Consider the following 25,187-nt stretch of genomic DNA (forward strand, 5'->3'; position numbering starts at 1 on the left):
ATCCCCAAATCAACAGCTGGGGTTTATAGGTTGCTTAGGCGATCATAAATTAACTCTGATGTGAATAAACTGGCCATAAGAATGCCCTTGTTTTCCTCCAAGCCCTCCTGCCGTAGTCCTTGGTGATAAAAATGTCTTCTGATTTGTAGTTTAACTTGAAATACGCAGATGACTACAAAAATATACGCTGGGTATCATCAGCCTTTTTTTTTTTTTTTTTTTTTTTTTTCCTTCCCCTTGCAGATGCACGCAGCTCAGCGCTCCTCGCCGTTCTGTGCTCAGTCTGGAGTGGCGCGGCTCTAGCAGCAGAATATTTGGCTGTAAACAGAGACACAGTGCTGTTGTCTCGATGCGAAACGTGGGCTTTTAGGAGACGGTGAGTGGTTCGAGGGAGATTTTATTGCAGAGATGCTCTACTCTTCAATGCAAGCTGGTGAGGGAACACGATTTTCTTAAACATTTGGAGGTGTCTTTTCCTTGCATGTGTGCGCGCGTTTCCGAACCGTGTAATCCTTGCGTCTTGTGAGGTTTTGTTGCTTCATTTAAGGAACTTACTGTGCATTTTACATTTGCAGTTCTTGGCCATAACACATCTTAGCCTGTGCTGTTTTCGCGAGACTATTTCTGATGATTTCAAATTCTATCTCCTTGAAAATGAAAACGCAGGAGTCAGGGTGAAAGACGAGAGAAAGCGCGACGAGAGGGAAACAAGGGATTCCAGTTGCAAATCTAAGAGGATTTTTATTTAGCAGGCACTGTAAAGAGATTAGGGCGACAGTGGTGGAAGTTAAATTGTGCTGCATATAAAATGGACGGGCTAGTCTTTATATTAGGTTGGTACAGCCGATTCTAAAATAAAATGGACTGCGCTTGGACGCAATCTGATTTCGATGCATTTGGTCTCCTGGGATAATCTATGAGCTATAAGGTTTATAATAAATTGACAGGTCAGTACATAGTCAATATTTGTTAGTTGAGAACATTTGTGTTGCTGACAGACTGAGAGAGTTCAACTCACTACAGCACCACCAATGAACAGTGAGAGAGACCTGCGCATATCGTCAGCAGCCGCTTCTCCAGCCTCAAGCTAAAATTCGTCAGATCTGAGATCACAGAGGATTTTTCTCATTCAGTCCGGCTAGAAAAGATATTCACAAAAAGTTTGAGGATATAGGGAGCGGACAACGAATATACCCCGACTCATCTGCTGTAAGTGATTTTTTTCCTCAATTTTCTCGCCCTTTTTATCAGGCTGAAGAAAGACAGAAGGGAGTAACACTCGTATTTAGAGTGCGATGGTTTGTGTTGCTGGACACCGCTAGAATCAAAGACGAGTTTTATTGCGAGAAGGGGGGAGTTGCCGTCGAAATTAGGACCGTTTAAGGTGCATTTTATGGCAAACGGGAGCTGTTTGAGGTTTTTTTTTTTTTTTTTTTTTTTTTCCTAACAGGAGGCAACCTGCTTTCAGCACCACGGACAGCGCTCCGAATAAAACGGCATCAACGCACATTTGCTTAATTACTCCGCCACGCACGAATTGGATCGCCATGCATGTATTCAGACCAGCATTAAAAGGGATGCCAGTTGCATGCTAAATTTCTCATCAGTCTAAATTTATTCATATAATGTCGAGGAGAGAGAGGCATTTCCTTTGAATAACTTAGAAAGTGTGCTGGTGCGGGATTTTCTCCTCCATTCGTTAATCTGCATCATCCCTGCTTTATCAAATCCTTGTCAACCAAAGGATTTATTTTATTTTTATTTCATTTTAACAGGGCATTGTATGCCCTCCGACTCCCATCCGCTCTCAGTGCACCTTGGAACATCACAAGCAAGTAGGTATCGTCTTGTATGTAGGCGTTATTTCATTGGAAGAATTTGGTGGCCGTTGGTGAAATAGTGGTTTTGCGCTTTTAACAAGTATACGATTCACTTTTAGACACGTCGATTAAAAACGTATCGTGATTGTGGACATTATGTTTTGCATTCACCATAGCGCAGGCTATTGCTTACATACTTTATGACCTGGCTGACATCATGGCTTAGTGATTGAGGAGGAAGCAAATGCTCTTATTTTAGGGGATTTGGTTTGATATTGCGGTACCGCCGCGTTTCACATTGCAGGGTATTAGAGGAGGCTGTATACAGGTGCTACAAGCTCACACGGGGTGTTCTATGGCCGATGATGTGTTACCTTGGATTTTATTGTTAATTGTCATACAATCCATCTGCAGGCTGTGCCCTATGCATGTGTACTGAGTGACGGTTCTGAAAGTCGTATGAGCAATGGGTCAGGTTTGGATCGTCGAATTGCTGAGCAGCTATTTCAGCGGTCTCCTTCATAGTTAGGCTGTAGAGTATGTCTCTGTCAACGTGACACCTAATTCACAATGATGATGTAAAATCTTTAAGGGGTGCGTATGTGAAGTGGCATGTGATGGCTCAATGCATGTGGCAGGGTCATTTGGTTTGATTCATGTGCTGTCATTGAATCTGTGAGAGATGATAAGGGCCAAAAAGAACCTCCATAAAGGAACAAAGCTTTCCTCCCAGCCCCCATCTCCAAGTTAGCAGCTCTCTGAGCACATTTGCATATTTATTGATACTTGATTTGATGAAGTCTTTGACATAGTGATTCATACTGTATGTGTTAGTAATGTGGATCATTCTCTCTGTGTGACCTCCAGCAGTGAAAGGTCCTCATATTGCAACTATGTGTGGACGGAGCAGGACGGCCTTTCTGTGTCTGCTGTGGGCTTGCTTGCTTATCGCCGATGTTGTACTGGGTGGGAAAAGGTAAGGATGAACTTTGACTTACAAATGCATTGTGTTGTTGTGCGTCACATTGGGACACCTGATATTTCCTTATCCATGTATAAAATCCTCACACAACCCAAACAAATCATGGATACGGTTCTTGACAACTTGCTTAAAACACATTTTTAAACCTTTTACATTTCAGACAAGGTAAATCATTAATATTGTATATGAAATTATTGCCTACTTCCCATTGGTTGTGTCGCATAACATTTGGAGATAATCTCTTTTGGACTGCGATGTTCTAAGGTCACAACAGTCTCCAAACATTAAGCCAAATATTGATTTTGTTGAAAAGGATGATTATCTTTTAATGCGGTTCCATGCTGTGATATGTTTCACTGCTTATCAGCTAACTGGTCCACTGACACGTAAATATGTCAGTAAGTCAGTCAGTCAGGCAGCCAGGCAATCAGCCAACCAAGGAGGGCAACCATTTGTTCACCTGCTGAGCTTTTTTTTTTTTTTTTTTTGTCTTTTTCCCCCCATTGGTTGGTTTTTTTTGGGTTACAATCTTACAAAGCATATCCACTCTGGTTGTAACTGGGGCATCCCCACAGGACACCACCATGCTTATAATTGCATAGAGGTAATAAGAAGTACACCGCAGAGAGGAGACAAGGCACCAAAATAGCCACTATCTATGTTACCACAGTTCTTTGTGGTTCACTAGTCTTGTGGGACAACAATAAATTTAAATTTATCAGCTTACAGATAAAGGCTGCGTGCAGTTGATGATGTGTGCTGCACCGTGGTATTTGCTACAGCTGCTTGCACATGTGTTTTTTGACAGTGGCTGTAGGCATAGCGAGGGGAATGTAAAGATACCCTTCTCAATGTCAACACTAAGGTGTCAGATGTCACCCAACCAGAAGCAGTCTCTTCGAGTAGAAACGAGTAAGAGTGAGTGGATATGAGATGACAACTGTAACATGCGCTGTCATGTGACTGCAAATGCATTGATTCCCTCATGATTTAAATGCGAGGCCACCATCCTTGTATAGCTTATATAGCTCAAAGCCTCATAATCTGACGCCACTTCTTAATGGAATAATGTGGATAAATCTGACATTGAACCCCAAATAAACATGCAGCCATATAACCATTCAACTTATGTAAAACAAGCAATGTCAAAGGGACATTTCTGCAGCTGTTGCAACTGCATGTGGGCTCTTATGCTTTTGTTGGTCTTCTTAAGAATCCTGGGGAGACTTTTCTGCATGTGAATAATTCAGTAGGTTTGTCACCGGTAGTTGGTGAGGTTAATATGGTCCGGCTGTTTTTTTTTGTTGTTTTTTTTTGTCATTAACAGAACATAAGCATCAAACACATGTATGTACTTGCATGAAACAGTACATTTGAGATAGCTTTATTGCAAAGCACAGATGGATTCAGGCCTGTTAAATATATGATGCACTGCAACAATGGGAAGCACACTCATTTGATCCAGCTGATTAATCATGACTGTTGTTTAGGTTTGAGATGAACTGACTGGCCAGTTCAGGGTCTGATTTACTGTGTGTGATGTGCTACGCATTGGGCACATTAGAGAAAATGTAAAAAAAATACTGATTACTTTAGTGAGGAACTGTCACTGCAAACTGCAGGGCAATTATCACCCAGAGATTTACTGTATAATCTAGTCGCCTTTTTGAAGTGAAATACAGATTCACACACACTCTGTCTCCCTCTCGCTCTCACTCTCTCCTGCAAACACACACATTTACACACACATACACACACTCACACACACACCTTGGGGGATTTCAACAGGACACGGTAATCAGAGAGACCTAACACTCTCTTACAGTATGTTGCCAACGAAATAAATTGCCTTATAATTAGATATCCGAATATGACGAGTGTGTGAAAGAGAGAGAGAGAGAGAGAGAGAGAGCTCAGAATAGTCAAATGGAGTGAGAAAAGGACAGAGAGACACTGGCAGAGTGAGTGTGAGCGGCACTGTTGCTGTTAAGATGACCTGTAGATGGGGATGGTGTACAATGTTTTATGAGGAAGTGGCCCCTGGCTGATAAACATGTGTATTCTTCCACAGCACCCTTCTTCCTCTCCGTTTTAGTTTCTTTTTCGTTGACATACAACCCTAACCTCTCAACACCACCGCCGCTGCCACCACCCACATTTCTCATACACTGTAAAAAATGTCTACGTGAAAAAAAAAAAAAAAGCATCATTCTGTCTATCCCTGAAGAGTAAAAAGCTTAAGATTGCTCAGTATGTTGAATTCAGGTGAAATAAACCTGATTAGATCATTGAAAAAAATCAAAAAGGAATTGAATTTTTTAAAAAGTGGGATTTTACCATTACATTCAGTGCTAATTAAAAAATTGTGAGCATGTATTTTCATTGATGTTAGTGAACTTTGCATTCTTTGTTGTTTTCCGTCAGTGGGAAATATGCAGAGAGAATCGCAAACCAAAAGGTCTCCGAGTTTGTTTGAAATGCCGGTATGAATAGTTTCAAAATGCCTACGCAATATTAACGCGGAAAGTAAGAATTTTAAAAAGGCATGAGAGACAAAGTTGTTTTTTAAATTTTATTAGCTGACATTCATTAGATGTAGTCTATGCTTCCTTACATATAATTGGCTCCCCCGACGCTAACAACACCCATTAATTATTGTTTTGAATTCGTGGGTTTCAGTGCTGTTGCCTCTGACACCACTGCAAACACAAAAGCGTTCATCACAGTTTCTGCTGTTTAAAAAGCCTGCTTTGGGTCTCAGATGATGATGTTTATTGGCAGACAGAAGGACATTTTGAATGACGAGTAACTGGTGGCAGAGAGAGGCATGTTAACTCTTTTATATAAATCCATTTGTAGCACGGATGAAGCATCCTTATTTAGCACATGAAATGTTAAGAAGCACACATGTAAAGCACTGGATTCTGCTTCAATCCCACTGCTTTGAATTTGAGCTGCGTCTCTCAACTCCATTCCCCATTTTCACATAAGAGCATCTTTACCTTTTCCCAACCTTTTTATACCGGCTTTTATCTCTCCCCCTCTTCTATCTCTGCTATCTCCATCTTTTCTTCTCTTCTTAGCCGTTTCTTTAGAGTTTTCCTCTCATGTTCCTCCCACTGTCCCTCCTACGTCTTCTTCACTCCCTTTGCAGGTCTCCGCTAACTAATCTTGATGACCTCTCCCTCTCCTTGGAGCTGTTCAGCTAGCAGAGCTTGTTTCCAAACACTTGCTGTTTATTTAGCATGCAATCAAACCAGTATGGGCGGCTACTGGCATAAAAAGAACACAGGGCGGTGATTGCTTAGTGGCATACAATAATTTTCTACGCACGTTTATCTGATGATTATCAGCGCAAACATATAGTATGCATGAGAGTGTACACAGACTTGTATATATGCAACAATCCTAAGCCTAAAATACATTGAATGCATTTACTATGATAGGGTATGCAAACACATATGCACACAAACGCACATAGTCACTAAATATTCTCGTCGCATCTTGCCTGAAATGGAATGTAATACATGTAATTAGCGGCATATTCCTGATTATGTGTGTGTTGAAATATTTATGCGTTGAAGTGCTGCAAACACTGCTTGCACAATTACTGATTGTAAGCATTTTTGGCATTGCTGCAAGAATTTTGTTTCGTGCTGATCAAACAGCACATTTTAGAAAGGCCGTTGTGGTCTAAAAGACCACATTAATGTATAAATAATGTATTGTGAGTTCTCTATTCTCTCTCTCTTTGTGAGATTGTGCCTGTTATGGATGTACATTACAGGAACATACAGTAGCCCCACATGCCCAGCAGCTGAAAATAACACAAGCACTTGTAGATGGGTCACACACTGTGAATCGATATGTACAGCAAAGAGTCATTGTCGTAGAAGCCAGCAGATGTATGTTGTCACGTGTGTCCTTTTTTCTAGAACGCGATTTACTGTGCATTCTATCCTTGTGTAATTTAAAAGTGCTGTCCTGTGAGGGCAACGGTTCTCTTTTTCAGATATTTTTCATGCCGTTGACGACTCTGTTCTTATTGTTTTGTCAGATTTTAATGTTATTTTGGATTCTAGTTAAGACTTTAAATCTGATTCTTTGCTTTGCCAGCCTGACAGATGAAGCGGCTAACGACGGTAACACTACAGTGTTCACCAAGATCTTAGACAGCCTTCTGGATGGCTACGACAATCGCCTCAGGCCAGGACTGGGAGGTCAGTAAGTCTAAGTCACTCAGTGTATTTTGTTTTGCTTACTATAAATATTCAAATATGTGCTGAGTGACCCCCTACGGATTATCATCCACATAGCCAAACAGGATAATATCCAAAGTGAAGGACTAAATGCTATGTAGGTGGGTTTCCATGCAGCTGTCAGATTTCCATGTTATAATGTGAAAATATTGCAGTATAAACCATCATCTTCTTCTTTCATTTAACTGTGAATTCTCACACAGTTGATGTGGTTTCATGAAGTGTGTCCCTTTTCAAACTGCTGTCTACTGCTTTAGACAGATAGATAACATCATTGTCTGTTTCAAGTAAAAAAAACAAAATTTCTCTTTTGTTACGGCGGTAAGACAAAGTTTAAAAACCACACTCAGCATTAAAAACACCCCCACACAATCAAAAACACAGTACAATAGATAAAAACAAGTCAGACACATAAAAACACTAAAAACACAGTGCAGTCTATTTTGTGTTGTTAAGTGCAGCTATTGTGGAGGGGATGAAATATTTTTTGTAGATGTTTTTCCCGGTCAGTGGGGTTCTGTAGCGTCTGCCTGATGGCTGCAGCATGAGGGAGCGGTGGAGGGGATGGGAGGGGTCCTCAGTGATGAAGGTGGCTTTCTTCATCTCTGAGCGTCTATACAGTTCACATTGAGGGGGTTGGGCTTTTTGAGTGACTTTACACCTGATTTATTGTTTGGGATAGTTTTGTTTTGTGTTTGATGGTGAAGAAGTTGAACCAGCTTGAGATGTTAGAGGTGAGGATGGATTTGATGAGGGATTTAGAAACGAAGGTTAAAATGTCTTTGCAGATGTTTGAAGAACTGAGCTTCCTGAGCAGGTGGAGACACTGTTGTGCCTTTATTTAGACGGAGTCTGCGTGATGTACAAAGGACAGACAGGTGTTAATCTGTCCCAAGATATTAAAACTTTGCATCTGCTCCACACATAGACCCTGGATCTTCTGGGTTTGGAACAGATCTGGTCTTTACCCTGAGGATCCACAGCATAGCTCTTTAGTTTTCGCAGTGTCGAGCTCTGATGAACTTTCAGCAAAGGTTTGGACCAGGGTGAGGACCTTCTGCCGGTACCGTGCCAGGGCTTGGGTGTCAGTGATACATGCCACCAAGGCTATGTCGTCTGCATATTTAAAAGGTCTCAGTCCTTCCCTGCTACCGGTGATGCTGTTGGTGTAGGCAGAGAACAGGATAGGTGACAAAACACAGCTCTGTTTTTAAAACCATTGAATTGGATTTAAAAAAATTTAAAACAGAGGTCAAAATCTTGCCCACCAAAGGGTCCAGTTTAGCCTCCGGGATGAATTTGTTAAATGCAAAAATTACACTGAATATATTAATTATTTTAGTTCAGGTTCCACAATTTCATCTCATAATAACTATCATAATAACCTTTAAATACTCACAACTTCAAATTTTTCTCTTTCTGAATATAAGCATTTCCCTGTCATTTTACTGTATTTACACTAAAACAAACGGTCATTTCGCAAAAAAAAAAAACGTGAATAATCTGAACAAATATGAAAATTTTAAAATGTCTGAAGTGCAAGTTTACCAATATTCTGCCTGTTATTAAATGTTTTGTGTATTTGTTGATCCACTGTGATCTGTAAGTTGTAATTTACATGTGTAAATCATAAACTGAGACATAATATTGTTAAAATTGCACCTAGTTTTCTTAAGAAATTTCAGTTTGTTCATGTTATTCACATTGTTTTAAAAGATAGTTGGTAGATGGAAACATTTTCATCACATAATTTTACTTTTTTTGCTCAAAAACATAGAGGAAAGATTGGAGTTGATATTATTTATATGTTATTATGTTATTATTTTACTGGTCCAACCCACTTCAGATAAAATGTGGCTTAACCCTTTCATGCATTGTGGTCACTACAGTGGACAGTTATTCTACAGCTGTTTTCTTGTATATTCATAGGTTTTGTTGTTTTAGTTCCATATGAGCCAACACAGTGGACACTTATGCAACATCCTATAATACACTGCAATTCATACCATTACTGTAACTTTGCTGTTCTTGATAAACCTGATCTGCACTAACATGTTTAAGTGTAAATCAGTTGTTATTTGTTAGACAAAAAGAGTTGTTTTTTGCATATTAAATGAGGTAATAACTAGCATTACAATATGGTAAAATGTGAGAAAACATCAAATTAGCAGCCTTAAAAATGTTTTTATTTCATTGTTTTCATTTTACTTTCTGATATTGGGTTTTAAATACATATTTCTTTACTTAAAAAATTAAATGCATGGACATTTTTGTAACTCCATGAAAAAAAAAAAAAAAAACTCGATCGCAATTTTTTTTTTATGCCAAAGGAGGTATAAAAACACTCCAGAAAAAAAAAAAAAAATCTTGACTAAGGTTCTCATAATTCGTGCATGAAAGGGTTAATGTGGCCCCTGAGTTAAAATGAGTTTGAGACCCCTGATTTAAAAACATATGCTGTGGTGTGTCCATTAAAAAGTCCTTTATCCATAAAATCAGTGTGGAGTGAACCTGGAGATCAGAAAGGCGGTGTGGCAGGATGTTGGTATTTACAGTGTTAAAAATTCAAGTCCATGAATAAAATCCTTTGTGTGTAAACGTGTGGAGTCCAGTTATTTAGCGTTTTGTTAGAAAAAGAAACAAAATGGTTGGAGACTGAGACAAGTCCTGAGCTGAGAATGAGAAAAAACAAACCAAAGAAAGACAGAACGGGAGAAAAAAGCAGGAGAGATAATGTGAAAATTGGTATGTGAAGGATATGTGAGGACCGCTCAGAGTGATGCAGCAGGCATCAAACAGACAGGGAATGAAACCAGGACTGGAAGAAGTCCAGCAGCTAAGAGGAAGAAATTATGGAATATGATGGGTATCATTTATAAATCATGCTCTCATATTTCAGCGTCAGAATTGCAAAGAACACACACATTACCTTGCTAACACTTCCAAATGAATATACCCACTAGACTTATTCTGAATATCAGCATTATTGTACAAGAGTGGCATATTTTTTCAGTAAGTAAATTTATTAAGAAATTAAACCAGTGTCTGGGTAATGGAGCTGACACTGAGACCAATACCAGCATAAATGGTTATCGACATCCAAATTGGACATTTTTATGGTGCTGTTTTTTGGGAGGGGGGTTTACATTGTGTATGTGTGTGAGTGTGGAGGTGTCTGAGTGTTAAAAAAAAATGTTAAATAGATTGAATGGATCAGAGGCTGCAGCCAGGTGGTCTTGTATTAACAGGTAGTTAGGGGCTAATGAATGTCACTGATAGTCACTCACTCTGGCAATTTCCTGCTTCAACAGAGCGTGTAACTGAAGTCAAGACTGACATTTTCGTGACTAGTATTGGGCCAGTTTCGGACCATGACATGGTAAGAGTCTCTTCGCCTTTGTAAATGTCACCAGTCTCCCTATGTCCCCGTCTCTCCCCTTCTCATCAGTGTCTTTTAACCTCTTTGGACACAGTGGTCTTTAACCGAGGAAATGTTTATTAATTTGATGATTAATTTCATTAACACTTCATGTGGTAATAAAACTGTCACATGTGCAATTTTTTTTTTTTTTTTTTTATTTTCTTTTTTTCTGTCTCGCAGTCTCACAGTTACTAATCGCACGCTACATAAATGGCAAATATGATTTGTGGCATGTATGATCATGTGTGACTCAGACTATGCTCATGAAATGATAAATTCTTTGTTCTGTCTGTTAAGGACAGTATTTCAGACTTGTTTCATCACTAATTTGTCTTCATTAAAATACTAGAGCTAATAACAGTGCTGGAAATCAAGTTGAAGAGCAAAGTTGTAACGTACTAATTCATCCATCAGACATGTATTGTTTGTCTTTAATTAGCTATTTAACCCATAAAGACCCAGCACTTCTTTTGTGTCAGTTCCCAAATGAAATTTTCTCTATTTCTAACCTTTCTTAAGTGATTTATCACCATTTATTGTAATATTATACTCTGTATTTTGCATTTTATCAGTACAAATCAGGTTTTTCTATATTTAATTTACTGATCATGTAGGTATTCATAAAAGCTCAGATTAGTGTTGAAGGTTATCATATCAAAAACAAAGAAAACAGCAGAAAAAGTGACTTTTTTGGTAAAATGTCATTAACTGAACATAACCCAAGTATTTCCATCCACAACTCCATGAGTTTTACTGGCAAATCAATGTTGTAGAAGATGATGGTGTTTCCACGGTAACTACGGAGCCTCTGAGCATCCAAATGGGACATATCTGATGACCGTGAAAAGATGTAAAACTGTATTTTTTACACCAATTATTTGCATGTATTGATAGATTTAGTGGATCAACAGATATTAAACAGTTTAGATCAGTAGATGATTTTAATTGCCAGTGTTGTTTGGGTCTTTATGGGTTAAATGTAATAGTAGTGAATCAAAAAGAACAGCACTGAATATTGTTTATTTGGCTTCATGTGCTGCTCTGTTTAAGAAACTGGTACCAAATCTATGCTGATTGCATCAACAGCGACATCAAAATACCAATCAATGTTATTTCCACACTCCATATGCTACCCAAGAAAGCTGTGGGCTGTTTAAACATGACCATCTGAGTATTTCTCTGCTCACCGACAACCAATTATTTCATAAATGACACTCCTGCATGTATATTATGCACAACTGTGTGTTACTGTTTAGACTCCAAATTGTGTTTAGGAAATGAGGAAAAAAAATGTAATGTTTTGTTTGTTTAACATAAGTACAGGAGAATATGTCAAAGGCATTTTTTTTTTGGTAACTCACTATTTATTGTTTTTTTTTTTTCTTTGTTTTCATCCATTAAACATTGTATCAGATACAACAGGATATAATTATAAGAAAATATGTCAATAAAAACATGAAAATCAAATATAAAAAACAGCAAAAAAAACAAAAAAAACCCCACTAAAACACATAAAAAAAACAAACAAAAAAAGAATTACAAAAACTATAAAATACTTCTGTGTTACTGTTAAGACTCCAAACTGTGTTTATGAAATGAGAAAAAAAAAAAAAATGTTTTGTTTGTTTAAAGTAAGTACAGGAGAATATGTCAAAGGCAAATTTTTTGTAAGTCACTATCTAGTGTTTTTTTTTTTCCTTCTTTTCATCCATTAAACATTTTACAGTGATACAACAGGATAGAATTATTAGAAAATATATCAATAAAACATGAAAATCAAATATAAAAAACAGAAAAAAAAACAAAACAAAACACTAAAACACACATAAAAAACCAAACGAAAAAAGAATTACAAAAACTATAAAATACTGTAATTTTGTTGTCAAAAGCATTTTAATACTGATTTGTCTTTATTAGAAACTGGAACCAAGACAAATGTTGATAATCAGGTCCCAGTGCAACATTATGACATCCTTATCCATACATTTAGGGATTAATTGGCTGGTTTCAGTTTTGTTCTGTAAATTTAATAACAGTGGATCAAATATAAAGATGCCAAATACTGTTTCAAACATGCTGCTCTAATTAAAAAAACTAATCTTATTAAAAAATTCCTCGATTGACCAAATGATGTGCAGAAAAAACACAGCATCAAAGCAAAAATTTTCTTATGAATTTAAAATGCATCATCAAAATGTGAACCATATGCTACCTAAGAAAGCTGTGGGCTGTTTAAATATGACCATCTGAGTTTTGCCCCGTGCACTGGCGCCCCAATTAATCTCACTGCTTCTTTTTTACTGCTTGAAAATAATGACTCTTGTTTTACGCACGTGAAGTGTCCGTACAGTATTTGACATAATCTCAGTTAATTGCACTGGCTGACATACGGGCCACGACTACTTCACTGCTGTGGTAAAGCCAGAAGGAAGAACTAAGCAGCATTTTCTCCATCTCTAGCCTGTCCCTATCCTCCTCTTCTATTACCTTGAAGCTCTGTTTAAGCTCATACTAATTATCTAACTCGGACCGAGCGAAAGAAGGAGGGGAAGAGGACAAAAAAAAAAGGAAAAAAAAGAAAAAACAGGCTGCACTGTAATTTTTACGGGCTCGCTTTACTCTTCCCAGGCAGTCATGTGGAATCATTAAAATCTGCTCTCAGCTATAGTCATTAGCTGGCTTCAAAATGAAATGTCCTCTTAATTTTGTGTCCAGAGCCTCCTTTTTGTGTCCACTGTAATTCAGATTACCGAGCAAAGAAGTTTTCTGCATGAAAAAACGCTAACAATGATTATTTCTGCCACTTAACCAACAATGCAATACCTAATAACCAAATATTGCTCCATTTTCGTTTGGTGCATTTAGAAGACCACACAGTAATTAAGCAAATAATGAAAAAGAGAGAAAAAAAAACAAAAAAAAAACAAATGGAAAGGCAACCACATAACTGTGCTGACCAATTACCATGTTATAAAATGCAGACATTCTTCTGAAAGGACACAAGCCAGGAAACTCCTCTAGATCCTCTGTATGTGTATCAGAGCCTTTAACATGAAGCGACAGTTACCAGCAGGGAAACCAGGCCAAGGCTACCATAAGAAAGTCAAAGTGACACAAAGAGAAGAAAAGGAAAGTGCAAACATGAAAAAGGGTAAAAGGGAGAAAATAAGGTGTGGTTACTCAGCGTCTTGCGAAAGCCAGTTTGCGGGAGAAAAATATAGAAAGAGAGTGGAGCTTCCTGTTTCTTTGGCTTGTGCTTCTGCCTGCCCTCACTTCTGTTTCCACTTGTCCTCCTGTAGGAGTACACCATCGATGTCTTCTTCAGACAGAGCTGGAAGGACGAAAGGTTAAAGTTCAAAGGCCCCATGGCTGTACTGCGTCTCAACAACCTGATGGCCAGCAAGATCTGGACCCCTGATACTTTCTTCCACAACGGCAAGAAGTCAGTGGCTCACAACATGACAATGCCAAACAAGCTGCTGCGAATTACAGAGGAAGGGACACTGCTGTACACCATGAGGTAGGAAAACACGGTTCAGTGTAACAGTTCAAAATAACAGCCTTAGCAGTAGATTGACGTTTAACCTTTAGGAGTCTGAGCCTATTTAGGCCGTTTTTGAGTACTTTTGATTTTGCCTTTATATACGATATAAAGAAATGTTTACTATACCCATGTTTGGTATCAGTTTTTTCTCAGCACAACTTCATCTACCTCATCTGCCTATTATTTTTTCACTTTAACCTACTATACAGGGTGTCCCATAAGTCTCCATACATAGGAGATATAATACATTCCATGGTTCTAACATGTATTTCTTTATATTTCTTCTTTATAGTTCTTCAGCAGTGGAGGACACGCATTGAAATGTGTTCCCGACAAAATGGCAGTCATATAGAGCATATTATATAAATAAAAATGGTTTATGTCAAGAAACGTTTATTTTTCCTATGTATGGAGACTTATGGGACACCCTGTATTAACACAAAAGGTCAAAAAACACACAAAATATATAAAATCCGATTTGAAAAATGTACATCATTTATTGCATAAATAACATGAAAATGCTTAAAAAACATTTTCAAAGGCTTTAAAAGTGAATATTGGTTCCAAATATTAGGTATATAAGATTAAAATTGTAATAAATGAAAAGTGTGCTCAAATATTTGACGTAAAAGCATATCTTTTTATATCGCTTGTTTTGTCCGGTTTTCTCACCCGCCCCCCGGTTCAGGTGGGGGTCGTCTTCACCCTTACCTGTAATGCTAATGCAGTCTGTGGATTAGAATCCGCAGATTCTGCCATTTTTTTCTGTTTTGAAAAGGGACAAAAAATGACAGATATGGTCAGAAATATAACGCTTGCTTTATATCGCAATGATAACGCTATATCGCTTGTTTACTCCGGTTTCAAAACGTCATATATCCAGTTGTACTTGCTCTATCAACATCAAATAAAAAGTGGGGGAATGTTTCAAGTCCATATTTTTGAATGCAATTGTCCCCAGTGGTCTACGTGACCGACTTCCGACGCTACGACGTGATGAACAAGTCATGTGATTCAGTCACGGGGCCGTGACCATGGACCCCTAAGGGTTGATAGGTATACATATAGAATATAGAAAAGATGAAAATACCATTTTGTGTCTTCTCTAATGCGCCACTACAGAAAATCACACTTTCACAATAAACCAAAAAATATTTTCACACTTTCCATAATTTTGCTCTTTAATTAACAAGGTCAAATCCTCTTAGAGATTAAAGTCTGTCCAAGTTGCACAGGAAAAAGACAACAAACCACTTTTACACACTGCAAATGAACAAATATAACATCTATTAAAATGCAATAAAAATCAAGAACTAATTGAAGACAGAGATGAAAAACAAAACAAAAAAAACAAAAACAAAAAAAAAATCAACTCAATTTCACTGCAAAAATCCAAATCTTACCAAATCTATTTTCTCATTTCTACTCAAAATATCTCATCACACTTTAAATAAGACATAATCACCTAAAGAGTAACTTTTCAGTGAGATATATGAACTTATTTTTACACAATAGATCTTGAAAATCTTATTTCAAGAGATCTTACCAAGATAATTTTCACTTGTTCCATTGGCAGAATTTTTTTCCTTAATTCAAGAGTTTTTTTTTTTTTTTTTTTTTGCTTAATTCAGATTTTTTTTTTTTTTTTTTTGCTAAATTCAAGAGGTTTTTTTTTTTTTTTTTTTTTTTTTTTTTTTTTTTGCTTGATTCAGATTTTTTTTTTTTTTTTGCTCAATTCAAGATTTTTTTTTTTTGCTTAATTTGAGATTTTTTTGCTTAATTCAAGATTTTTTTTTTTGCTTAATTCAAGCAAAAAAAAAAAAAATCTACCAATGGAACAAGTGAAAATTATCTTGACTAGAAATGAGAAAAATACACTTGGTAAGATTTTGATTTTTGCAGTGTTTAGAAGCAATACACTTTGAGAATAGCCTTCAAAACATCCCCATCCCCCCAAAGTATTCCTGGCAGGTCTACATCATTCTGTAAATTATTCCAGGAGGAAGAAACAGCATATCGGAAAGCTTTCTAGTCTGTTCTGACTCTAGGGACATCATTTCTAGTACATATTGAGAGTACAGGCTGTATTGCTTTCTGTTTGTTCACATGCATATACAAAGATAAAAAAAAAAAAAAAAAAAAAAGCTGCCCAAGGAGTGGTTTATAAATGAATCCCAACCAATGGGAAAGCCTGCAGGATCACATAAATGAACATGTACAGATACCCTGGACACAGAGTACAGTACTGTGTTGGTTTCTGCAGCCACAACATAAAAGATCCTTAATGTTGTTTACTCTAGTAACCAGGATTATTGCATGGTTAGATGTCTACAGCCACCAGCAGCTCACTGAATTCCTCCACTGATGCAGTCTGAACTCAGTTAACACCTAAATCTATTTACTGTATTTCCTCAGTGGCAGTAAAAAAAAAAAAAAAACAGTACATAAACTATCTCTGTACACCAACTGAAAACCTTTAGTGTCGACAGACTGCAGAATCACACAAAAATGACAGAAATCCACTCAACAGCCACGCAATATTACCATGATCTAACACTCTCTGCAAAATCCTGTTATTTACATAGAATCACAGAATCTAAATCTATGGTAGTTACTGAAGTGTGGGGCTGTTTTTCTTATCTTTCGTTTCATATACGAGCTTTTGCAGCTGTGTATTTTCAGGCTGGGAACAAAACTATCTTTGCATTTTATTTTGACAATCGGATTTAATAAAAGTGCTTGTGACATCTCATGGCACCGAGGTACATCTCAAAATTCAGCACATTTTGTAGAAAATGCCAAGACACATGTATAAATATATATAGTTTATCCCTATTCAAGATACAAACACAGAAATATGATTTTTCCAAGAGAATGCCAGACAAAGGCAGGCTTTATAGCGAGACATCTTTTTACACAGAAATAGCACACTACAGTAGTAATTCTTACACATTATGGTCAGCCATTTCTAAGTCCTGCATAGCTCATACATTTTCATTACAATTTGTCATTTTCCTATTGTAGTGTTCTTCAGGAAAAATAAAATTGTTTTACACTGTCATGATTTATCACTTTGGGGATGCTAGCTGACAGTTGGAAGCAAGAAGATAAGGTGCACTAGTAGCTGAGCTGAGTTTAGAACCACACATGGCATCTCAGTTGCACTTGTGGGTAAATAAAACCTTTTAAGATGCAAATGCTGATGTACAACACAGAGCGATGTTAATGTGAGATGTCTACGGCAAGGATCATAAAACATTTGTTTTAGCATGTTTACTAGCAGGGGGAGGGGGGTGGAGGCGGAGCCCATATTGCTGTCACAGATGAGCGAGATGAGGGATGGATGGGAGATTAGTGTGTCACGGGTGGCCTGACATGCTGTTTTTCACCAAGCTGTCAGGAAAGAGAAACCCACAGCTCAAGGAACTGGAGCGTTTCTGTTGGTCTAGGGAAAAGTAGCTGCAGTTTGACAATGTTTGGCGCTGAGAGACTGAAAGAAAATAAAAAAATAAATATTACACCACATGTTTCTGTAGACTTCCTGTTCTGATTTGTCACTCATTGTTCCAGTCGCCTTTAACGCTTTCATGCACGAATTATGAGAACCTTAATCAACATTTTTTTCTGAGTGTTTTTGTTCCTCTTTGGGCATGAAAAAAACAATGCGATTGAATATTTTCTTCTGAAAAATAAATAAAAAAAAAAATACATAAAATAAAAATAATTTAAAATTTTTTTTTAAAAAAATAATGAAAAAAAAAATCTTATGAACCTATTTTTCATGAAATTGCAAAAATGTCCACTCAGCTGGACACCACACATTTAATTTTTGACGCACAGAAACATGTATTTACTGATAAATTGTGAGAAAACTATGAGGAGGGCTTGCGATTCTGGGGGTTTATGGTCAGTAGAGATCTACATAATGTTACCGATTCATGTCAGAAAAGATATGTAGTGTCTTAAAACTTTAATAAAGATAAGTGTAAAAAAATAAATAAATAAAATAAAATCCATGAATATAATGGAGAACAGCTGTAGAATAGCTGTCCACTGTAGTGACCAGTGTGCATGAAAGGGTTAAAGACAATCTGAATATCTTGCCACTGATTATTTTACTAATTCAGTGTCTTTATCTGTGTGGTTCATTCTAGGCTTACAGTAAGAGCAGAATGCCCCATGCATCTAGAAGACTTCCCTATGGACGCCCATGCTTGTCCACTCAAGTTCGGAAGCTGTAAGTGGGCAGCTTACTCACACACAAGTTGACATACATGCACATTAATGCTCATGGACAAACTGCGCAGAAATCCAGTCTCACATGCTATTCTGACATGCTGTCACTACCTCATCCAAGTGGAAGAGCGGCCACTGCCACCAGTCTCTGATAAGGGATGACAGTGTGGTAACAGCTGTTCTCCCAGAGGAACTGTCCGCTAAATCCCCTCTGGTCCCCTCTGGTCTCCCCTATCCAACCCTGCCAGACCCTGCAAGACCCTGGCAGGCATGCAACGCTCAGACCTGTGTTTATCCAAGGTTGCACCCTCTGAAAGATTTCCAGAGCATCACACCAGCTGCTCATAGCTGACAGCTACCCCTACCCTGCATCATCCTTGAGAAGGCATAACGAGAGACAGAATAATGGAGGATTGAGACATGAATAGGAAATGAGAGAACACTGGAAAGAGACTGGGCAGAGCATGAGAGAAAAGGCCAAAAATAAAGCCAAAATGAAATATAGAGATGCGAACGTGACACTGTCTCTGTGCCATTCCTTAGACAGCTGCACAGCATGAGTGAGAGGACCAAGCCTCACCACCCCCCCACCCCCCCTTTAAATTGAACTCACTCCCTAAATATTTCAGTGATGAGCTCTCTGCCTTATGCTGCAGTCTGCAGTCGACCCATCCTTTCCTCTGCAGTGGTCGAGCCACACTGCAGCTTTGACAGGTTGGGTCGCTGGAGGGAAGAAAAGACTGACTTTGCTGTTTTAAGGTCATGTCGTCCTGTTGAGATGTTTGTATTTTGACGTGCGTCTTTTAAGGAATGACATTATGTGACGTGACGCGAAGCGGATTGAGACGGAATGAGAATTAAAAACCAAGAAAATATGACAGAGGAAGAATGAAATAATGAAGGATGTGATAAAAGACTGGAGATTAGTGAGTGAAGGTAACATTTAACGAATGCTTTCTAATAGGCTTAACAAGTCAATTAGACTAGACATGTAGAACTGACAAGATGACATGAGGTAAGACTAAAACAGAAGAACTGAGCGGGAGACCTCATTTTAGATCGTTTTTTTTTTTCTTCTTAGTGGTATCCCACAGAGCTCCAAAAATATAACCCGCAAGGCAACACGTGATGAGAAAATCACGGCAGCAGAATAATTTATAACTTTTCACTTTGTCCCTCTTTGGCAGATGCCTACACTCGGGCAGAGGTGGTGTACGTGTGGACCAGAGGCGCTGCCCAGTCTGTGGTGGTAGCAGAGGACGGGTCCAGATTAAACCAGTATGATCTGATGGGGCAGAGTGTGGATTCTGGAGTGGTGCAGTCCAGCACAGGTGGGTTTTCAGTTAGTTATGATGTTAACAGAACACCTATATCCGGGATGTCAAACATGCGGCCCGGGGGCCAAAACCAGCCCACCAAAGGGTCCAATTTGGTCCGAATTTGCAAAATGGAAAAATTACACTGAAACTATTAAGAATCAAGGGTGTCAAATAGCAGTATGTGCATGGGTGTGTATATGTGTGCATATGCATATATGTGTATATATGTATATGTAAGTGTATGTGTATGTATGTATGTATGTATGTATGTGTGTGTGTGTGTGTGTGTGTGTGTGTGTGTGTATATATATACATATATATATATATATATATATATATATATATATATATATATATATATATATATATATATACATATATATAGTTGATTTAGACAAAGGGGTGAGAGCTAATAAGCTCCTTGACTTTTTTTCTTTTTCTTTTTTGTGTCAATTATTATTCTATGCTTCCTTGAATTTTCATTTCTATATTATGTTGTGCAAAGAAGTCAATTAGTAGCAATCAGGAAGCTTGTATCATTTCCATATTAGAAATCAATCAATCAATCAATCAATCAATCATTCAATCAATATATATATATATATATATATATATATATATATATATATATATATATATATATATATATATAAATAAAAATAAAAATAAAAAAAAATATATATATATGTATTTATTTATTTATTTATTTACAATTACAGACTATTCTCACAATAAAATGTGAATAACCTGAACAAATATGAACAGCCTATAATGTTTTAAGGAAAAAAACTAAAGTTAAATTTTAACAAAATAATAGATTCACTCGGATTTGTAAGTTGTGTTAATAATAAGCTGAGACATAATATTCTTGAAGTTGCACTTATTTTTCTTAACAAACATCAAGTTTCCATGATTGTTGAGGTTCATTTTTTCAAAATGCAATTGGACTTTTTCTTTTTTTGAAATTATATTTTTATTGCAAAGGCAAATGTCCATCACATACATTAATTACAGCCTTTATCATTCAAGAAAACACAATAGAATGGCTATAGAAAGTTTCAGTGATGATATCCATATTACCTTTCTAGAATTTCCTTTTACGGAGCATTAACTGCAGTTGAAACAATAACACAACAAAATAGAACAGAACAGGGGAGCGCACCACCTCACAAAAAAGCAGATAAGCTCACACAAAGTACAAATACAATCAGATGAAATCAGATCTGATTGGTTTTACGTACTCAGTCCATTTGGATCAGATATTATAAAATTTTTCTGTTCCAGCTCCGAGGGAAATGGATATCTTCTCCATAACATAAATCTCATAGACAATTCCAATCCATTCATCAACGCTGGGTGGTTCTACTTTTAACCATTTCCTCATAACAGATTTCTTACCGGATGCAATTGGACTTTTTCATACTAAAACAAAGTGAAAATTTTGGATTTTTAGGTATGTAAAAGTTAATATGCCTGTTATTTTACTGGTCTGGCCCACTGGAGATCACATGATGCTGTATGTGGCCCTTGAACTAAAATCAGTTTGACACCCATGACCTATATGGTTGATCTTGATCATTTTCTGTTATTTACCTGCACACATTATGTTCATGTGTCCAAAACTACTCAATGTGACAGCGGCATCAGTTCATCCACGTCCTTAGTTTGTAGCTTCACAAATGACAGGCCTTGTCCTAGTTTTATCATTTCCCTACTGGCCATTACATCTTTTTCCACCTCTATTTTTTGGTCCATTGATACTGGCAAAATTAGTGACAGCATAAAATGGGTGACCTGTTTGCAGTGATGCTAACTGAAGGCACAAAGTAATGCTTGCTTAAACAGCCTTCTACCCTTATCTACACTTTACTTTACTGGGCACAAGCTCCCAAGTGAGTATACTGAGCTTGTTTTAGTAATGTCCTGCAGATTAACACGATGGAGTAAATCCTAAATGTAGACATTATTGAATTAAAATGTCTAACAACTAGGTCTATGTTACATTACCAATAATTTCACTTCAGTGGCATCATATCTCCTTTATTAAAACCTTTAACACGATGGTTCCCAAACTTTATGTCTCGTGACACCATTTTAACATCACAAATTTTTGACAACCCCAGAAATTCAAAACTGAGACTTTTTTTTTTTTGTGCTAAAGTTAATTTGTTTTTGATCACGTAATAGTTTGCTATACTATGTCGCAATTAAACATTCATTTTAGACGACATTTAGTCTATACAGGGTGACACAAAAAAACAGGAACTTTTTAACAATCCAAAAAAACCAAGAGTGATGGAAGAAAAATATTTTATTCATAGTAATTGAAACCTTAAAACATGCCATTTAAGAAACAATGATGGAATTTTCATTGTTTAAAAATTACTTCCTGTAGATGGCGTCCTCCTCTACGAATGCATTCTTGAAATTTGCCGTTGAGATTCCTCACTGACCGCTGCAACATCTCAGCTGGGATACTGTGAATTTCATCCGGAATTCTCTGTTTTAACTCATCCGAGTTCTTGGTCGAGACGTGTACACTTTACTCTTGAGATAGCCCCACAACAAAAAAAATCACAAACGGATAAATCTGGTGATCTAGGGGGCCAGGGAACGTTACCCAATCTTGAGATCACACGGTTACCGAACAATTCTCGCACAGCCGCCAATGGTTACTAAAATAGGGGTGTGTTTACTTGCTCAAGGTCACTGTCTCGCAGTGCTGCCACTTGCTCATGTCTGCCAATACGCACTTCAAAAATTCCCGTTTTTTTGGGTCACCCTGTAATTTAAAAAAAAAAAGAAAATTCCATCATTGTTTCTTAAATGGCATGTTTTAAGGTTTCAATTACTATGAATAAAATATTTTTCTTCCATCACTCTTGGTTTTATTGGATTGTTAAAAAGTTCCCGTTTTTTTGTGTCACCCTGTATAATGTATATTATTATGGACGGAGACCGAAAAGCCAGGTGTACATTACTGCACAAAGTGAGAATTTGATTTTCCTTGGTCAGGATATGTACAGTCAGTCCAGCTTGGATTTACAAGGCTGACAATTAATACTGAACAAACAAGAACTCAAACTATGAATTATGAAAGAGCTGCAGCATCTGAAACTGACCACAATGAACATTTGAAAGATAAACAGTACCACAGTGCTTCAGTTTCACCTTCACAGTTTGTTATGTCTTTTATGGATTGTGATTGTCTCTCTCAACTCACCATATATTTTTTATTGGTAAGTTTTTTTTATTATTTTTATCAATTACTAGAAATTTCAGGCAACCCCATTTGAATTCCAGGTGACCCCAAGGTTGAAAAACACTGCTTTAACATTACTTGCAGGTATTTTTATGGAATGACGAGACATAGCATAAAAATGTGCCACTAAATGTATGAATAAAACTGTAAACATGAGTAATGTCACATGAACGCTCATTGACAGTCATGGTAAAATAACACACCATCCCACACTACTTCATAGCGTCAACTACTATGTCGACTGTGCATTTAAGTGGAAAATCGTAAAATCAACAACATATTACAACCATCCCCTTTGCTGCTACTAAGGCTAATACTTCTGACTATGACTGAACATACTGAATTTGTAACTGGCTATAAAAGCAACTACAACATTGATCATGTCTCACTATCGAATGTGTGGACAAATGACTCCAAGAACTGCTCCACTGAATTTTCACTACAATAAAACTGCCTGCCAAAACACTTTAGGCTAGTAACACAAACAACAAGTGTGCGATATATTGTTGCATATTGTCATTTTTATGCATTCTTCATGATTTCGTTGTTGTGCCTGTTTGCTGATCACAGGAGAGTACATTGTGATGACGACCCACTTCCACCTGAAGAGGAAAATCGGTTACTTTGTGATCCAGACGTATCTACCCTGCATCATGACAGTCATCCTCTCCCAGGTGTCTTTCTGGCTTAACAGAGAGTCTGTCCCTGCCAGGACTGTCTTTGGTGAGTTTGCTTTCTGAACATCTGTGGTTATAGAAGGGAGTCCATCACCAGAGGGTTTTCGAATCTGTTCTTTGAAAATTAATGTGGAGGATGGGATGATGAGACATTTGGTCCTCGATCAAAACCACCTGTGTCGCAAAAAAAATAAAAAAAATAAAAACATATCTGCTCTAATAAAATTCAACAAATATGCTTTTCAGAGAGTGAGCTGTCATAATACGGCATTATGTAATTATTCCTTTTTCAAAATAAATTCATTTGGGAAAAAAGTCAACTATGTAAATGCAATAACTGTTAGCGGCTAATGTTAAGTCTTAAGATAAATTACATAAACATTTGCTCAGTTTATGCAAATGAAAAATTACTTTATATTACAACATGCACTTTTTTATTTCAGATTTATAGCATTTCTATCAACTGTCTTTGAATAGAAGCAGCTGTAAATGACACACAGCCTTCACACACACTGTTGTCATTGACCCATGACACCAGTTGCTTTCCTTAATGCAGTGGTTCCCAACTTTTTGGCTCGTGGCCCCATTTTAACATCACAAATTCCTGGTGACCCCAGACATTCAAAACAGGGACTTTTTTTTTTTTTTTTTGGCTAAAATTAATTTGTTTTTGATCATGTAACAGTTTGCTATACTATTTTGCAAATAATCATTAATTTTAGACATCATTTAGTCTATTTAATGGATATTATTATGGATGGAGGCAGAAAAGCCAGGTGTAGATTACTGCACAAAGTGGAATTTCAGGCCACCCCATTTGAATTCCAGGCGACCCCACGTGGGGTCCCGACCCCAAGGTTGAAAAACACTGCCTTAATGTCAATGAACAGAGAGCATGTTTGTACAGGCTGTACTTGCAACAATACGACCATGTGGTTTTAACTTCCTGCAGAAGATAATAGACTGTGTTCAGAACTGCATAATGGATTTGGTAAATACTGGATGCTTTTTTCAAAGAAGTCTTTGTAAAATCGAGTGCATTTGCTCATGAGTGTTAGCATATTAGCAAGAATAGCCTCTGCTATTTATCAGCACATCGGCATATAACTCTCTATATAAAAATATATCACATCATACCAAAGCAGTTTAATGCACTTACACTTGTAAATATTGTGGGTTTTTATTTCTATTTTATTTTTGCCAGTAGTGAATTCAAGCTTGAACTCCTGTAGCAGATGGCGATAATGCACTAATTGCACAAATTACGACCTATCATTAGACAAACAAAGAAGAGGATGGCCATAATGCATTGTAGGATGCAGTATAACATGCAGATAGCTTGAGTGGCGTATCGAGAAATTTGGCTGGATCAGTACACATCTGGGTATTTTTGTCATACTGCAGATTTTCAGATTAGTCACATACTACATTAGTACTTTTGGCCACATTCAGTATGCACTAGTAGACAGTATGCCATTTTGAATGCAGGCTGCAACAAGAAGAAAAGATAAAATATCTGAATTCCTTCGTTATGTATCAAGCAGTTATCTATAAAAAATGAAAGGTGGTGCTTTTTCCATAAACCTTTATGGTTTACACTGAAATCAAAACAAAGGGTGCTGTCTTTATAGTGCTATAGAGGATGGTTAACAGATGTGGCGCTTGCT

At 37.2% G+C, this 25,187-nt stretch overlaps 1 protein-coding gene across 8 annotated transcripts in view; it reads left to right on the top strand.

Annotated features, from left to right (window-relative positions):
* Window positions 1-231: 231 nt before the first annotated feature.
* The window catches only part of gabra1 (gamma-aminobutyric acid type A receptor subunit alpha1), a 52,847-nt gene continuing 27,891 nt past the window's right edge, over window positions 232-25,187 (top strand). Inside the window, exons 1-8 of one of the 8 annotated variants that reach the window (XM_030153849.1) lie at window positions 232-433; window positions 2,691-2,796; window positions 6,919-7,022; window positions 10,373-10,440; window positions 13,782-14,002; window positions 18,181-18,263; window positions 19,450-19,593; window positions 23,414-23,566. In XM_030153849.1, the coding sequence (XP_030009709.1) occupies window positions 409-433; window positions 2,691-2,796; window positions 6,919-7,022; window positions 10,373-10,440; window positions 13,782-14,002; window positions 18,181-18,263; window positions 19,450-19,593; window positions 23,414-23,566 (904 nt within the window). In that variant the 5' untranslated portion in view covers window positions 232-408. Of the gene's footprint in view, window positions 434-806; window positions 1,210-1,677; window positions 1,836-2,687; window positions 2,797-6,918; window positions 7,023-10,372; window positions 10,441-13,781; window positions 14,003-18,180; window positions 18,264-19,449; window positions 19,594-23,413; window positions 23,567-25,187 lie in introns of those variants that run through there. The other 7 variants (XM_030153848.1, XM_030153850.1, XM_030153852.1 and 4 more) reach the window with 7 other exon arrangements.

Source organism: Sphaeramia orbicularis, chromosome 14, assembly GCF_902148855.1.
Source record: "Sphaeramia orbicularis chromosome 14, fSphaOr1.1, whole genome shotgun sequence".
Classification (NCBI taxonomy): Eukaryota; Metazoa; Chordata; class Actinopteri; order Kurtiformes; family Apogonidae; genus Sphaeramia; species Sphaeramia orbicularis.